General features: G+C 37.6%; 1 protein-coding gene across 1 annotated transcript; it reads left to right on the top strand.

Moving 5' to 3' along the window:
- The first annotated feature begins 498 nt into the window (after positions 1–498).
- Positions 499–17,451, top strand: FOXK2 (forkhead box K2). The gene is made up of 9 exons (XM_009706722.1): positions 499–581; positions 4,367–4,561; positions 7,349–7,496; positions 7,952–8,098; positions 11,032–11,225; positions 12,074–12,249; positions 13,306–13,602; positions 13,848–14,057; positions 17,223–17,451. The coding sequence occupies exons 1-9, from the start codon at positions 499–501 to the stop codon at positions 17,417–17,419; spliced, it is 1,647 nt and encodes a 548-aa protein (XP_009705024.1). The 3' UTR covers positions 17,420–17,451.
- Positions 17,452–18,218: the final 767 nt, after the last annotated feature.

Consider the following 18,218-nt stretch of genomic DNA (forward strand, 5'->3'; position numbering starts at 1 on the left):
ACTGAAATTTACCCATTAGCAAGAAGTCCTCCAAATTGTGATTTCCAAGTACCATGTTCCTATGGATGCTTGAATGCCGCCCAGTTTTGACATGCTGGTCTTAGATTTCATTTACAGATGACACGTAGAGCGACGCAGAGGAGGTGGTACCCTCGTGTGGATTTCTAACATTGTGGAACTGGGGTTGATGCTGTTACTTGTCGGTGACCTGGGGTATGGGACAGAGAGTACGTGTTGCAGGTTGCAGATAATGCTGAACTGGGTGTGGGGAATAGTTAATATCCTGGCGGGCAGGGCTGTCATCTAAAGGGACACTGACAGGCTGGGAGAAGGGACTGACAGGAACCTTGTGAAGTTCAGCAAATACAAATGTAAAATCCTGCGTCTGGGTTGGGTAATGGCTGGGAAGGACTGACCGGGGAGCAGCTCTGCAGAGAAGGACTGGGGGTCCTGTGGGAGAGAAGGTTGCCTGTGTTTAAGCAGTGCACCCTTGTGATGATGGAGGATGGCCTCGTACTGGGCAGTAACGGTGTCTGGTTTTGGGCCCCCAGTACAAACAAAGCTGATGACAAACTGGAGAGGTGAGGGGAAGGCTGCTGAGATGCTTAGGGAACTGGAGAAACCCAAAGGTGGGTCTAATTGAAGTCTTCCCCTGCCTAAAGGGTGGTTGTAGAAAAGGTGGAGCCAGGCCATGCTGAGAGGCTCGCAGTTTGAGGACGAGCAGCTGTAGCAAGTTGCAGCGAAAAAATTGTATCTGGACAAATGAGGAAAACCCTTCACTGTTAGAGTGGCTCGTTGTAGGAATGAATTGCCCAACTCTATCCTTGGAAGGATTCACAATTTGATTAGACAAGGCCCTGAGCAACCTGGTCTAACTTCAAAGTTAGCCCTTCTTTAGCAGGAGATTGGGCTGGAGACCTTCAGAGGCCCTCTCCAAACTCAATTTCTCTGTGGTTCTATCTGAATGATGTAAAAAACCCGATTATTGTTTGACTTAAAATACAGTTGAATCAAAAGTGGGCCTGGAAATGTGCACTGTAGATTCTTACTGGTGACTTAAGCTTCAAAATGTATCTTCCACCAGAAGTATAAATAAATTAATTGGCTGCGAGGATCATTTTTACTGCGGTGATGGGGAAAGACCAATTGGGAGGCGAGTCATAAGTAGGTAGGTAAGAGGAATTAGGAAGGGGATTAGTTTCAAATATCCCTTCCATGGAAGGGAGGCCATGTCTAGAAATACGATGATTTCCATGGATTTTGTTAGTTCACTGATGGCAATAGGGGAGGAGAAGGAAGTATGAAGGTAGGTAGTTGAGTAGATGAGATACAGAGTGACAGCTTGCAAAACGACTTTTTTTTCTTTCCTTTTTTTGAAGTGGGTTGTATAGATGAGTTTCTTCTATAGCAACCATCCTGGGGTATTACATCGTGAAACTATTGTCCACACTTTAAACAGTGAGTAAAACCTAATTCAACTTGCTGTAGACGAAGTGTTTGATCAGATCTCTCCCTGTGGATGTGCTGTGGTTTTTGTTTAGTTCATTGTACAGCTAAAGAATATGCCAAAACCAACTTGATTCTGATCAAATTAGAACATGTTCCGTACTTTGATTTTGGAAGTAAATGTACTACATTTGTGTTAATGCAATTTGTTCAGAAAATTTGTTGGTTAGTATACAGTCTTTATTCTGCATTTTTGGCTGAATTCCAGCTATTAAAAAATGCTTCTGTTAAAAAAACTGTTTACAAATATGAATCAATTGACAGGTGTGGTCTTTTGATAATATTCAGGTGTTTGTGTGTTCTAACCAGATGGTGATTTGTAAGTATGTTGTGTCTTCCTTAATAATGCCATCCTTTCAAGCTCAATGTGTGAAATGTTGTAAACTGTAACAGTAACACCTTTAGGTTTTAATATAGCTCCTGACTATAAGTTCCAAGTTTGTTTGGCACATTTGTAACCTATACAGTACCCTTGATTAGTCAAAGCTCCTGGTTTTGGGGGTGTTTTTTGGTTCTTTTCCAAACTTGATCGACATTTGAGAGCTATGCTATGTCTCTGCTATGTTTTGAAGTCTGTGCTTTAGTTTTATCCGAGTAGGCTGCCCTTACCTTTTTTGTGAAAGATGCCCACAGGGGAGACAATGCATTAAGGTAGTGCAGTAGTGTGAGAAGGGAGATGTTTTAATGGGCATGCTCACATGGGATATTGGAGGAATTGTCAAGTACACACGTTTTGTGTTTCCGTATTTCTGGTACTTGTGTCTAAGTTGTGAAGATCCACCTCCTCCCTATTCTTACCCCACCCCAGCACTGTAGGACTCTGTTTGCTCCTTATGTGCTGGGTTTTTTTGCTAGGCAATAAATCTAACCAGTGAAGGAGCATCTAAAGCTGTGTCTGGTGGTTCCCACATTTTTCTTAAGTTGAAATAAGTTTGGTCTGAAAAGCATTAAGTTAAACTTGCAGGTATGGAGTAGCCTCAAAAATATATTGAACAGGTGACTAAAATGTAAACCTGTCTCTATGTCAAACAGATGTTCACTTTCTTACACGGATTTTTGTTTAATCTCCAGCACAAAGGATGCTAACCTCTTTGCATACACTTTGGCTAACCTCTTTGCATACTCTTGAGGAGTAGTGTTGTCATTATTGCTGATTAACTGAAATGTTTAGAAAACATTTTTATTAGCAAAACAGCTGAGACCTCTTTCAATTGTCACTAAAACAATATAAGCAAAAAATACTTCCTACTGGAAAAAGCAAAGAAATGAGTTGTTACTGAAGATATTAAAAAAAAACCCAAATCCAAAACCCAAACAAATCACCAAAACCAACCCACAAATTGGTCCATTTAACTTCCTTGCTGAAATACGTGTGCAGTTTTTTTGGCATAGATTCTGTTCCTAATTTAGTACATTGAGCATGTTTCAGAAATAGGTCGACTGTTAAATTCGGACATAGTCCATACTGAGAAGTAAGACTGAGAGAAAAGGAAGGTCATTGTCAATTCTTTCTCTTTACCCTGATCCTTGGGTGTTTATTATAGGAAAAAAGAATCACTGCGGTGCATGTGGCAAGAAACAGTGAAAATCAAGTGCTGCCTTTTGTTCTGTAAACATCCTTAGATTAATTTTAAGAAATAAAAACCAAAACACATGGGAGTTAGTGTTTTTAAGGCTATGCCACAGCTGACTGTTCCTTCCAATTCTTAGGTCACTTTGATGTTTAATACATTTTTCCAGAGACATGATCACTTTTGTTTACAGTCTGCATCTTGCATTCATAGCTGTGTTTCTTAGGCCTGTTGCAGCATGCTGTTGTTTCCTTTCCTTATAAAAGCAGATATACCTAGAATCACTTAAAAAAATACTAAATTTCTAAGCTTTGTTTCTGGATATTGTGTCCTTTGGAAAGTCTTTTTCATGATGTGGAAGGAGGTGTGTAAATATAATTGCGGGTTTAGTGCTGACTGTAGTTTAATAGCTTAAGAAATAATAGTAAAAGTTATTTGAACTGTAATTTTCTCTCAACAAAAGTGTCTATAAAAATAAGTCTTGTTTGCTCAATCTGTTTATCTACTGAGAAGTTATAAATAGCCTATTCTGTTTAATTGGGTTCACTTCTAAATGCTGTGTACAGAGATGTAGAAAGGAAAATACTCAAAGGTGTGTTCATTGTATTTTATTTTCCAAATTTTTAAACAATTGCACGTTGTTAATTTATCATTAGTCTTTAAATTTAGGCATGCTATCTTTGGTAATATACAAAAATGGTCAATTTATTGAAATTGACTGTTAAATTCAGCTCTGAAAAAAAGATACTTGAATGTAGTACCTCAACAGCTCTGTCCTCTGTAAGTGATCAGAATTAGGATTGGTATGTGTTTAGTAAGTATTTTAAGAGAAAAGAAACCAAATCCTTTAGTTAGACCAGTCTATGAAACTGGGTAGCCTCAAATTGGCCAGTGTTTATGCTCCTGATTAATTTTGATGTCATGGACCTACTTGTTCATTTGCAGAAGCCATTCTTTGGCATCATAAAATAATAGCTTTTTGTCTTCAAAATAATACTTCTTTTAGGGATAGTTGCAAGATCAGGATGAACCTCAAGAAATTTAGAGACAACACATAAACTGCCCTTGTTACAAAGAATTGCATTTCCTTATATTTCTTTCCAAATTTTAAAATTGCTTACTTGGGGATCTTTCTGTATGATCTGTAAAATGACAGTGGTTACAGGTGATTGCATAAGGTACTGTACCTTTTCATTTTTATATAAGGTTAGGCAATACATGCAAGTTATGCGGAAAATCTTAACATTCTGTAAACAAGTGGCTTAATATATTTGTGTTTTATTTTTCAGATGTACTTTCAGGTTTCCCAGCACAAACATCAAGATAACATTCACGGCTCTGTCCAATGAAAAGAGAGAAAAACAGGAGGCCCCGGAGTCCCCAGTGAAGCCTGTGCAGCCCCAGATCTCTCCTTTAACAATAAACATTCCAGACAACATGGCTCACCTGATCAGCCCTCTCCCTTCTCCCACAGGAACTATCAGGTATTTAAATCCTGCAGATTGGATGTAGGGCAATGTATGGTTACAGACTTGAGACAACTTTCTAGTTAATTTTCAGTATTTTGCTTCTGTGGTAAAAGTTCAGTTGAAGCTCAGCATTACCTGCCTTGGAGAAAACCATCATTCTACTAACTAATAAGATAGCTGCATGAACAGCCTTCAGTATTCAAATTTAATATGTTAAATGTGTAATGGTTTGCGCAGAAGCCTGGCATTCTTAGAACAGCGAAGGACCATATCTTTTTCTTGCATTCCAGGTGATTTAGATTGCTTTTTACTCTTGCGTGCTTATGGCAACACTTTAAATGAGATAAGTCTAAATTATACCACTTTTAAACATTCTGATAATCGCTGTCCCCCTGAAGTTTGAAATTGGAAAAAAATGTTTTTTGGTTACCATTAGTGTGGAAGATAGACTGATCTCTTACTCCAGAAGATCGGTTATTGATTAGTCTTTGCTGGAAGCAAACAGATGTTTTACTGAAAATATAGTGTAAGATATGGAGTTTAGTGTAGGGCAGTCTTCTGCAAGGGAGGTTAGTCTGGTTTTTTTTACTTGCTGTGCTTCGTAATTTGGTAATTGTAGCCCATGTCCAACTTGTTATTTGGGACCAAACTCAATTGAACATACTATGTGAGCTGTCCTCACAAGCGGGTAGAATTTGTTTAGATACAATTTATAGAATTCATAGAAAGTTCAGGAGCAAAAATTTCATTTAAAGGCACTGAAAGTTGTATTTCAAAGTCACATACATGCTTTTGAAAGTTTTTTCTTCCCCTCTCACTTCCTGTACGTTCACTTGAGTGAAGGACTGTTAATGCTTGAATTTTTTAAAAATTTAGATCTTGTTAGTGAAATTTGAATGTAAAGTTAATTGACTTCTTTCATGCTTGCCAAGATCTTGATCTCAATATTGTAGTGTTTAATGAGATCTATATAAATGGTGAAAATAGAGAGAAAAGAGATTTAGACTTGACTGTATAACAGGTTTGCTTGCTTATTAAAATTCAGGGAAAACATATCTTGCCTAAGAAATGACAGAGCAGCTCATAAATATTTCAGATAATATCACATACATCGCCACAGTCTTTGCCTCACTATGAATTTTGTAATTCTCCTCAGGACTTTAATGCACCTGTTGAATATAGTTTATTACAAAATTAAAAAAAAAGAAAAAAAAGACAATTTTCAGTCTATTTTGAGAGCAAACCTTGACAGTTTCTCTTCAAATCATCCTGTTTTGTAGAAGACATGTAAACTTGCTTTGATTATACCATATGTGTCGCTTTGTCAATATATGCTAAAGTAAGCACAGTAGAGGGATGTTGTCAGTTGGTATGTGAAAACATAGAACAGCAGTGACCTATATTTAAAAAAATAAATTAGTTAAATATTTTGGCTGTAATCAAGGATTCTTCCATACAACATTTAAAAAATCCAGTATATATCATTAGTGACAAATTGTTGGTGGATTTCTCATGATGTGAAGCTTGAAGAATGTGGGTTTTTTATATATATTGCCCAATCTACACTGCCTGCCTTGTTTCTGTGCATAAAAAGGGAGGTAGCAAAAGTCTTGAGAGACCAGGCAGACAAAATTTGAGAGATGTAAATTTGTTAAAACTTTATTGTATAAATCTAAATAATATTCTCTAGCTTTATTTTTTACTTGATGTTTTGAACCATAGATTCAAGATAGGTTAAAGACTGTCTTTGGACATAAGGCTGGTTCTGGTGGCACAGTAGGCTTTGTCATTCTAATTTTTAGTTTACTTTTTTGGAATTTCTGACGACTGTCTTGAAATCAGTTACAGTATGAATTGCTGAGAAGTATGCGTCCCTGTAGAGAACTGCCAAAAATTTTTGTGGGGAAGGGGACAGACATCACCCACTTGAATGTCTCTTCCCTGTTGGCTGAATGGAAATTGTAGAAGAAAATCGACTTTGTGCAGTTGTGGTGCCTGTGGACTGTGCAGGGCCGGGAGACAACCGTTAGACAGATTTTACCATGGAATTATATACAATTTCATCTTTGTTTTTTCTGTGATGGGTGGCAAAATGTGAGGTATTAAGAAACACTTTTCTTTGTTTGGCACTATCTTTTGCTTTGTAACAGTGTATCTGCTCTGATGGCCTAATACTGTGTTAAATTAGATGAGTCAGTGCTGATGCATGCCATTTATAGATAAGTTCATTTTTTTTATACATATATATGTGTGTGTCTGTATGTGCACATACATGTAAAATCTTAAAATGATGTTGGTTTAGATTTAAGTGAGAATCAAAACTTCTTTTTCCTCACTGCTCACTGTATTTTCTCAAATGTGCAAAAATACTGCACAGGAGAGATGATCTTTTTTTGATCAGACTGAATACAAGCATATGGCAGAAATTTCATGCAAGATGTGTTTCTTGTTTCAAATGAATGTCTCAAAATTTGTGGTTGCTTATGTAGTTAAAGTGGACTTTTCTGTTGGCAAATCTTACACAAATACAGTACAACCTAGTAAATCAGTTAATCCTTTTTCCTTTGAGGAAGAAAACCTGAGCTTCATTTGACAGGTTTCTTCCTGCAGTAATTTTAATTCCCATGGATGAGTTAGAAAGGCTTGGAAGATGGAGTTTATAATGGAAATACTGACAGACCCGTAACTGTAGTCTGGAAGCTCTGGTAGCAAGCTTTTCTGCAGTAAGAGCTTTTTGATTAGACGTAATGTAGTGATATACTGTGTAACAAAATAGTAGGATCTTCTTTTTCTGCTCTACAGTGCTGCAAATTCCTGCCCATCTAGCCCCCGTGGTGCAGGCTCTTCAGGGTACAAAATGAGTCGTGTAATACCATCTGACCTACATTTAATGGCTGACAATTCACAGTCAGAAAATGACAAGGAAGCATCGGGTGGAGATAGCCCAAAGGTAAACATTGTTTGAAATCAATCCCATAAATTACATTTGAAGTGAATGTAGGACTTCTGCAATTTTGTTTGCTAAAGTATATGCACTGGGTCATCATTTAACGTTACAGACTTTAAAAACAATTTGTAGGTTTTTGTGAGTAGACATGAGATTGATTGATTTATTTACCTCTGTTCTCTTTGGGGAGGGTCTGTATGTATTTTCAGTTATATATATATCTGTTTATAGGCTACTGAAAATTTCTTTGCTGTTGTATGTTTTTCCTAATTTTTAATGTTATCTTAAAATCTGCTAATCAGAAGAGCGAAATTGTCGTCGTTTCTTTTCTGCCTCAAGATTTTGGTTGTCCAAAAGTGCCTTGAATCAAGTTAATTGTGTTTTGTAACTTTTGATTTAGAAAGAGGTGTGCACATCTCTAAAGTTTATTGATGCAGACTTTTCTTTTTCTTGTACAGGACGACTCTAAGCCACCTTACTCCTATGCACAGTTAATAGTACAAGCAATTACAATGGCACCTGATAAGCAGCTTACACTAAATGGAATTTATACGCACATAACAAAAAATTATCCATACTACAGGACAGCAGACAAGGGCTGGCAGGTAAATTTGATTTCTGGAATGTTTTTTTAGTTGTGAGTAATACTGTCAGCTGTATATTGTCATAAGTCAATTGGTGAGCCCAACAGCCCTTCATAAATAGAATTTGTCAATTGAGTTGTCTTTTTCCTGATTGTAAGTTCTCCAACAAAGTAAGCAATTTACATCATTCTATATTTGAAACGTTGTTTTATTCATGGAATGGTATCCTCTAAACCTCTAGGAGGGATACCTACAGACTTCTGGGGAAGAAAAGTACAATTGGCACTGTGGATTTAAATATACACGTGCTATCTAAGAATGTAGTTGTGTTCTGTAACTTATAATTGTGTAAACATCCGTATTGTTATCTTGAGTTAACATTAAGATATTAAACGTTACAAGTTCGGTTTTATTTGAGAACAGAGATCTTGACCATGCAGTACAGTGAAGGAACAAGTGTCTGTAGCTGTCATTATCTTGCAGTATTATGTGCCCTTTTTTATTTGTGCAACATACTCTATTTGTGAACTTAATTGCTTCTGTACTGAGTTAGACCAAACCTTTCAATTCTGTAGAGTTAATTTCTGCTTTATTTTTGTTTTTAACGAGACCAACCCCAGCGTTTGCCAGGATGACTAACCAAGTATGAATCAGTCTGCCATAGTCTTTCCAGATACACATAAAGGTTCAGTGCCTTTGCTGCTGTTTTTAGTTTGAGGAAAGGACAGAAGAGCACAATTGGCAGGACTGGCCCGTTTACCCGTACAACATTCAGGCTGCACTGTCGATCATGGAGTATCAGTTTCACTGTGTTGCTGCTTAGTACAGTCATGATCTGCAACAGAGGCATGCTCTGAAGTTATTTTCAGGGAAGTAAAATTTGGAGAGACTGGGGGAGGGGAGAAGTGAGGAAGTGTTCATACTCTACTTGCTGTACAAGTAGAAGACTAAAGAATATATGCCTTCTCAGTAGAGGAATAGATTTTAAAATATTAATCACATAATTATTTGTCATAGGACCTGTATGAAAGTTGAATCACTCTTAGAGGAATTCCAAGGTTAGTGGGGGATGTAACTCTTTCTAGGTTTTTGCGAATGGTTTGGCTAGTAGAGGACTTAGTTGTCGTTGTGGCTAGGAAGTCTCTTTTGTTTCCCTTTCACATGTAAGCAGTGCAAAATCCTGGCTGCAGTCATACTTACATACCTGTTTTAGCAACAAGATTCTGTTTATAAAATATTGGTGTACTTTTTGCTTCCTATTCTGAAATATCTTGAATATCTGTGTGTATAATGCTTCTTTATGTACGCATCATGGACCCAAACATGCGCATACATTGTAATGCATGGCTAAAGAATTCTGCCTTAGGACAGTGTATGTATTTAGATGTATAATACTTCATAACACCAAGGTGATAGAGACAGCAGACATAGTATATTCTGGAATAATTAATTAGCACCTATTCCTAAAAACAATTGGAAAGGCTGAAAACAAATGCTGTTCAGTCACTTGTCATATAAAGCACTGCTGTAGCACTAACAGGTGTATGTCCTGTATGAATAGCTCTGCTAGCTTTTATCTATCAGGTGTTAGATTACAGTTAGGGTGAATTACGTGATAGATGTTTTAGATAATATTTGAGGCTGGATATGCATATGTTATTCAAAACATAGAGTACATACATGTGTATAGTATCCAAATCCTATACCTTAATAAATACTATTGAGGTATTTATATCCTTTATTATGTAAAGGTCTCATTTTGTTGAGCACTTGAGGACTCCTCTTTGTGAATGTATATTAGCAGGTACTTTTGGATCTACTCTTTTATTCTAGCATATGGAGAAATAAATACAATTTATAAAGATGTTCTTGGCATCTTTCTGGTTCTGTTTCAGTTTTTGGCAGGGAAAGCCATTTCTGGTTTCATCAGTTTGCATTTAAGAAACCATACATGGTTATCATTGCTTTAAGTTTTCCAGACTTGCCATCCGGGTCACGAACTCAAGACACTTGCTCAAGATTTGCATTTGATTTTTGCAGATCTTTAAAAGCTTTTGTTAACATAAAGCTTTTTCTCCATTATTCCCCTGTTCCCCGACAAGTATTTCAGTATGTATGCTTACCATTATTTTCTTTTTGGTCAGTGATAATGTTTAGAGAGGTTTTGGGTTTAGCTATCTTAAATAATAATAATAATAATAATAAAAATCATATGTGCAAAGCCAGGCATAGATACAGCAACTTGAGGGCGTTAGCAGTTTTCTACATGTCACTGATCTTGTGTGTGTTATAGCAAAGTGACAATTAAGTGATGTGCAAAGTAGAGTGCAGTAACGAAGATCTTGCTGAAGAGCTGTTTTAGGACCTGCTGCCATTTGTTGTTTTTCTAGACACACTAAATCCTTGGCTCCTTTGTTGAGACAGACTGGACTGTGGGTGAACTCCCAGCAATCTAGCTGCATTTGGAACTTGTGTAATTTAACCTTTTCTTTCTGTATTGTGGAACAGTAACAGGATTATCATACAAGACCAGAGTCAGTATATACTGTATTTTACAGGCCCTCCTAGAATGAACTGACATTTTCTTTGACACCTGGGGAAGGGTGGTGTATGAAGACTGATAATTTTTCTTTTTTTTAACACTGCATTATGCACAAGTATTTGTAGTGTTCTAACACTTTGTTGCAATCACTGTGTTTCTCATTAGAGAATTAAATGGGATTCCTGTTATTGCTGCATTAGCATATTGCTTTTTTTTAATTGTTGGGAAAGATTTTAAAAATGCAAGAGTCCTTTCAGGTTTATGGCACTGCCTTTCTAGTGCTCTGAGTTCTGTTGAATTAAGGAATTAAAGAGCTGAACCCCGAGTCTCCTATAGTACGAACTGCTGCAGTAGGCCACATTCTGACTTGGAAAAGTTATATGAATTCTACATATTTTTTTATGTTCCATAGAATTCAATACGTCACAATCTCTCTCTGAATCGTTATTTCATCAAAGTACCACGTTCCCAGGAAGAACCAGGCAAAGGCTCATTCTGGAGGATAGACCCTGCCTCTGAAAGCAAATTAATAGAGCAGGCTTTTAGGAAAAGGCGGCCTAGGGGAGTACCTTGCTTTAGAACCCCTCTGGGACCACTCTCTTCTAGGTAAGGAAAAACAGATGAACAAAAAGACTATGGCTGTTGTTTAATCTTCAGACTGATACAGACTTGATAGTTTTGGATACAGTCACAAGTTTAGTAATTTAATTTCATCCAGACACAGTATTTGAATTCTGTATTATTTACTAGGAGGCTACCCCATACACTAGGCTTGTTTTTATTGTTTGTTTTTTGTGTTAAAGAACTGACTCAGTTTGCATAACTAACTATCAGATTGTTAATGTAAGCAAGCCTTGCTGTACCTTTGGGTGTTGTTTTGGTTTTGGTTTTTTTTTTTTTTTTTTACAGAATTATAATTTTAATTTCTAACTGCCATCTACTGCATTTTAAAACTGTTTGCAAAGAAAATTATGGAGTACCGGCTACTATTCTATTGAACTTAGAGTTGACAATTATGTATTTGGTTTCATAATGTTCAAGCAGAATTCTTGATGGGGAAATACGTGAGTTTAAATTACTCCCTCTAAAGTTATGGCCTTTCTGCTGGTGCAGATCTCTTATTACTTGCCCTGTAGACTGACATTTGCTAATCATTCTTCTCCACCAGAAGAAACGTTCATTTTTCACAGATTGTTTAGAGTCTCCCTAAGAAGGCATCCAGCCGCTTCTTTTCCATTAACTATACCTGAAGTTTGCGTTTAAATTCTGTCCCTGTTTAACAGAAGCTTTATAAAAGATGATCAGAACTGTTTTGGGTTGTAACTGTACTTGCCAGAAGGCAGAGGTGCCCTCCTGTGGGCAGTGTCTGTTACGGGCTCTTTAGAGGAAGGTCACTGTCTTTCACAGTTCAGAAGTTAAAACGCATCAGCTGCTGCTTTCATTTTTAAATACAGAAGTGCCCCAGCTTCTCCTAATCACTCTGGAGTGTTGTCTGCGCACTCCAGTGGAGTCCAGACCCCCGAGAGTCTGTCCAGGGAAGGATCTCCAGTCCCAATGGAACCTGAGCCTAGTGCTATCCAGCCAAAACTAGCGGTAATACAAGAAGCGCGATTTGCACAGAGTGCCCCAGGTGAGGAATCCTGAAATAAGCGTCTCGGGGTTGGAGGTGGGAGAGGGCTAATATATAAATATTACCAAGATTTCACATGTTCACCAAAAAAAGGGGGTAAATATTTAACTTTTTAACATTTAGAGCAAATCTGTCTGATACACGTAAATGTGCCAGGGAAATTCTGTTTGCGTACATACGGACTGTTAGCTGTGTGCTGTTCAGCACCCTTGGGCACTTTGTTACTGAGCAGAGATTGTGCTCCTGTCCTGTATAGGACTGAACTGTCTTGTAACACTGGTCAATTCCTTTCAAAACGTATTCGTTCTGGTTTAGAAAAAAAAACCCCAAAACAAACAACAACAACAAAAAAACCCCAAAACTTCAGGTTACATGGGTTACAGAAATAAGTAAATGTCTTGCATGTGTCTGTGGTCATGTCATCCTTTCAAAGGTGAGGATAAAGAATTGAAAGGATAAAGAGAGAAAGAATAAATTTACTTGATAAGAAGTTACCTATTTAAAAAAAAAAGCACAAGGCATGATGGTATAAGGATGTACTTGTTTAATTACCTTAATTTATATACTTTTGCCATCTGTTTTCTTGCTGATACTCTGGTACTACAGAAGTGCCAGTGACCATTCTGTGGTGAAGGCAAACATGGTTCTAAGCAGAGACACCAGGCTTTCCCCAGCCTAGGAAGCTGAAAGTTTTGCCAGTGCAGACCTACTCCGCACAACACCTGAAGCACATCTATGTTCCCATCTATGGAACGGAGTTTTACTAAAGGAGTATTAAACATGGCTTTGTATAGCTGCATTTGGGGAGAGGTGGGAGGGCTTTTGCCCCAACGGTGCATGGGTCTTGCTGAGTTAATACATCAGGTACCTTGAATATGTGGCTTGGAATTGCAATGTGTCATAATCTTCATTGTCAGGTTTTATCTTTTGGATCATTCAGGCATTAGTGAAGGAGGTTGTTAATCCTCTGAGGCTTTAGTGTTAAGTTTAAAAGAATGACTGGCTTAAAAGAAATAATTAAAATTGCTAGCCTAATTTTTATCTCTTTCTTGGTAGGATCACCTCTATCTAGCCAACCAGTTTTAATTACTGTACAACGGCAGCTACCACAAACTATTAAACCCGTCACCTACACTGTTGCAACTCCTGTGACAACATCAACATCCCAGCAGCCTGTAGTTCAGACAGTTCATGTTGTTCACCAGATACCAGCTGTGTCTGTCACAAATGTGACTGGATTAGCACCAGCAAATACTTATACTGTAGCTGGACAGGCAGTAGTTACGCAAGCTGCGATGGTAACCCAGCCCAAGGTAGAACCTCAAGAGAATGGAGACCACAAAGAAGTAAAAGGTGAGAACCTGTGGGGTTAGTTATTTTGCTAGCTCTTTATACAGAATGATTATTATTTGAAACTCACTTCCAGATGAACGTTTGAAATGTTTGGCTAAAACTGAAGATTGTGCATCCTAATTTCTCAGATATGGTGGAGCTAGTAATAAAATGGTGTACTTTTTCACTGAGGGTTGATTGAGTAAAAACAAACGGTTCTTGAACACTTTCTTTTTTTTAACAGTGTTTTATCATCTGTTTTTCAGTTAAAGTGGAGCCTATACCTGCTATTAGTCATGCTACAATAGGAGCTGCTAGTCGTATCATTCAGACATCTCAGACCACACCCTTACAGACAGTTACTATAGTGCAACAGGCACCTCTAGGTCAACACCAGCTACCAATAAAAACTGTAACACAGAATGGAACGCACATAGTACCTATCACCACTGCGATACAAGGACAGGGCAATGCTGGTATGTATTGTGTCAAGATGTTCTGTTGCTTTATACATGTTAAAACCTCAACGTGACCAGTGCTGAATTTTTTGAGTTCTGTTCTTATGTGTTTCGTAGTTATACTGAAAACTTAAGTTCTACAAAAAATTTAGATTACAGCATTGTAAGGGATTGTTCCCTCCCTGTTGGTAAGAACCATTGTTTCTCTTCATTGATGATTACCTGAACAGCTGCTTATTCTTTTTGTGGTCATTATAGGGATGTACTTAGTGGTGACAACCTGTCCTCCCTCCTCGTTAAACCCAGGATAGAAACAAGTTTTAAAAGAAGTTCCTGTAAAACAGTGCCATTAAAATGGTAACTGCTCCCCAGATGGTTTGTCAAGGACCCACCAACAGGAAAACAAGACAGAACTTGCTTGTGGGTTGGCTTTTTGAACTGTTACTTTTCATTCTGTTTTTATTGAACGTGTACTAAAAATGACAAAAATTCTGTAAGATTTTGAGGTTCTTCTTGTCTGAATGCCACCTTTCCCCTCTCAGACTCAGCAGGCTGAGTGGGTAGCAGTACTCTTTCATAATTTTCATATATTCACACTTGTTCACAGAATGTTCAGTTTTGGTTTGCTTTGCAGGTGCATAGAGCTTGTTCTAACAGTTTCACTTTGAGATGTTATCTGATCTGAAGGAGCTTTTTTTGTCATAAAATATGTTTACAGTAATAGTTTTAGGCTATGTTATATCAATTTATTACCTGCATTTCTGCCCTAAAGTCTTTCTAATGGAGTGAATTACCTGCTTTGTTTCCTTTTTACTCTTCTTCCATTACTGACATTCATAGGTCAGTGTTCTGTCTGCTTCCACTTCATCTCCGGCTTAAGTAAAGCAAAAGCAATTACTGTCAGACTTCATATGCGCTTTTTTGTCAGAAGGGATATATGAATTGAGCCAAGAGTCCTGTAAAATATATTGAAAAGTTATTTTTGGAAGTAAGAAATAATTCTTTTTGTCTTGTTCTTGGACTCTGAAGACTCAACTGATTTCAACATGTTTTCCTTGGTAGGGAAGCCTAATGGCTGCTAGGTGTGTTTAAGAAATGTGGCTGAACGTAGGAGTACAATTGTGCTTCTTGCTGTTTCACTGTGTGTGATAGGGGTGTGCTTGCAGTGATGGGAGTTTTCACTCAGATTCCTGAGCTTAAATACCTCATGAGATATTCACGTTTTGAACAGCAAGTGAGGCGTATTCCAGGTCCTGGTCTCTCTGGTAAAGTAACTCCTAAACCAGTAAGAAACCAGGTAGTTCTCAGGCAAAGCACCCAAAGGGGGAACTTGGCCTACAGAACTACAGATTTCTTTCTATGTGTCTACAAATACTTCTGCATTCACATGCATACATCTACATATGTCTGTGATCGCATGCATACATCTGTGTTTACACACAAATTTGTGTGTGTTTATCTCTGTCTTTGGAGAAAGAAAATTTGTGCAATCTGAAAGCTAAGAAATCCAGAGCAACTACTGTTGTTCTAACGTTTTCTGTATGTAGTAAGAAGGTACTTTCAGATCTTACTCTCAGCAAAACAGTTTGGCAGTGCTGTTTACTACCTGTCAGTCTAACTGAAAGCTGTGAAGTCCAAAATAAATTCGGGTCTCTTATTGCAGAATAAAATTATGTAACTGGATATCCTTTATTTTGACTTTCAGTGTACATTTCAAACATTACTGTTCTTTTCTGCATTTCATGCTTCCACATATCAGTTGTGGCTGCAACCAGCAAGTGTGTCTCTACTAAACAGACCTCAGAGTAAATAATGCAGTAATATTCTTAATGCTTGTTAGAAGATGAGGGGTAAACTTCTTGTTTTTATTTAAGCAACAATAAATTTGCAGTAAGGCATTTTATTCAGGAATAACTGTCTCTCTGGCATCTATTCAGAAATCATACAATGAATGGCTTTTCTAATAGAATCTGAATGACTGTTGAGATACAAGAACAAATTATTTTACAGTTGCAGTGAAGCTTTTTGCATCAGGTAAATATTTTCTGAAGTATTTATTCTACCAGTAAATACAAAGTACAAAACAGTTTGGTTACATGCAGAGATGATATTCCAGGTATTCTGTAGGATAGCTTACTAAGAACAAATATAACAAGTTTAGCAAATAAGAATTCCTTATGGACTTCACATTTAAGCTCCACTAGCAGGGAATGCTGTAATAATGTCAGCAAAGCAGTGATGCTGAAGAAAAGGGCTTGTGTGTAAAAAAAGCAGGTGGTTTGATAATGTTTAGATAAATTTTCATGAAATGCAATGAATAAGTAAATACATAATTAATATTTTGCATTATTTGCAAAGACTTTTGAATAGTTGGTTTAATAAAGTCAGGGTGAATATTGAGGAACAAACTGCTAACAAGTAGAAGGAAGGAACCTTTGGATGTCTCGGAAGGTTTAAAGGAATGTACTCACCCATTAATGGTGACTTCTACTATCTCTTCCATGGAATGAGAAAGGTTAAAGTCTTGTATAGGATGTTTGAACTACATACGTTTCTATTCATCTAATTCAGTTGCACAGTTGAATCTAACCAAGCACGTCATTTCTTAATGCTACTACTTGTTAAAGCGCTACCTTTTCCTTACGTTGTAGGTAAATGCCTCATTATCGGTCAAGGAGCAGTTGCTCCTTGAATCGTGTGCATCTCATGGCTGTGTGAATTGTATAGCTTTTCTTAAATAACTTATGGCCACAGATGAGTATGACGAGGTGGTCCTCTCCTTCCAGGCCAAGTAATGCATTGTGCAGTGATCCATAGACATGGCCGGAACCTACTGAAAGGGGATTTTGAATTCGCTTCCCAGTTCTGTCACAAATTACAGTGTAGATTGGCTTTCAGTCATTTAATCGTTCTCTGTCTTCAGCTCCCCATTGACAAAATGGAGATACTTTCCCATTCTCCCACCTTTGTTTAATCTTTCTACAAACCTGAAGGACTTTTTCCCAAATCACTCAACATTCATGCAGATTTGGACAATCAGACCTGAATCTCAACTGGGGTTGCTCATACCCCACATAATACCAATAAAGGAATTAACCGTTTTAATGAAAATGCAAGTTTGCTTTCAGTGTCATCTGTTTTGACAAGGATTAGGGTGCTGAAGTTTTTATTATCTTTCTACAGCTGCTGCGAGTCCTCTGCATATGTTAGCAACCCATGCGTCCGCATCGGCATCTCTTCCGACAAAGCGCCAGAACGGAGACCAGTCAGAACAGCAGGAACTCAAACGTATCAAAACGGAAGATGGAGAGAGCATAGTCATAGCTGTTAACGTGGACACCCCATCTGTGGCAGTGAGTGATAAAGGCAGCCAGAACTAGAAACTTAGGGGAGTTTTCTTTCTTTTTTTTTTCTTTTTTTTTTTAAATAAACTCCATGGTGCCAAAAGGAGACACTTAAATATAACACCTAAAATGTTGGAACATGTTCTCACGCAGTGGGGAAAGGGGCCCTGTGATCAGACTTCAACTTTCAGCACTGAAAAAAAAAAAAACCCAACACAGGTGGCCTTAAAACTTGGTAATTTAAAGTCAGACTGCAAAACATCTTGTTCCAGAGGCTGTGACCCCCGCTCCTCCCTGCCCCCTACCGAACTGTGTACACTGAGGAATACAGTGTTGGGGAGGGCTGCAGCTTTAAAAAAATCTTTATCAGATTATTTTAAGGACTGAGTATCTCAGTGTAACGGCAGCATGATAAGCGCTTAGTGTGAACTGGTTTCAAACGATTGTATATTCCTTAAAGGGAACAGAGGCAAGGAGCCATTTCCTACATCTTGGCAGCTAGCCTTTCATAATGACCTACCCGATGCAGTTGTTGGTAGATATGCAGTATTTTGTTGTTCACATGTGGAATTAGAAATTTTTGAGGTGTATTTTCATTTCTTTGCAAAATAATGGGGTCTTTGACATTTCAAATCACTCCATTTCTACTCCGTAAACTTTGGAATCACACAATACTTTTCATGTGGAATTTTGTTTGGTAAAAAACTGAATGTAGGGTTTTTTTTAACCAATGGAATGATTTACTTTTGTCTGTCCTGTTAAAGTTCAGATAAAGCTACTTTATTACATCTGCAAATTTTCATATTTTAGCAGTTGCCTGATAAATTTAATCAAA

The sequence above is a fragment of the Cariama cristata genome, unplaced genomic scaffold (assembly GCF_000690535.1).
Source record: "Cariama cristata isolate BGI_N322 unplaced genomic scaffold, ASM69053v1 scaffold25818, whole genome shotgun sequence".
NCBI lineage: Eukaryota > Metazoa > Chordata > Aves > Cariamiformes > Cariamidae > Cariama > Cariama cristata.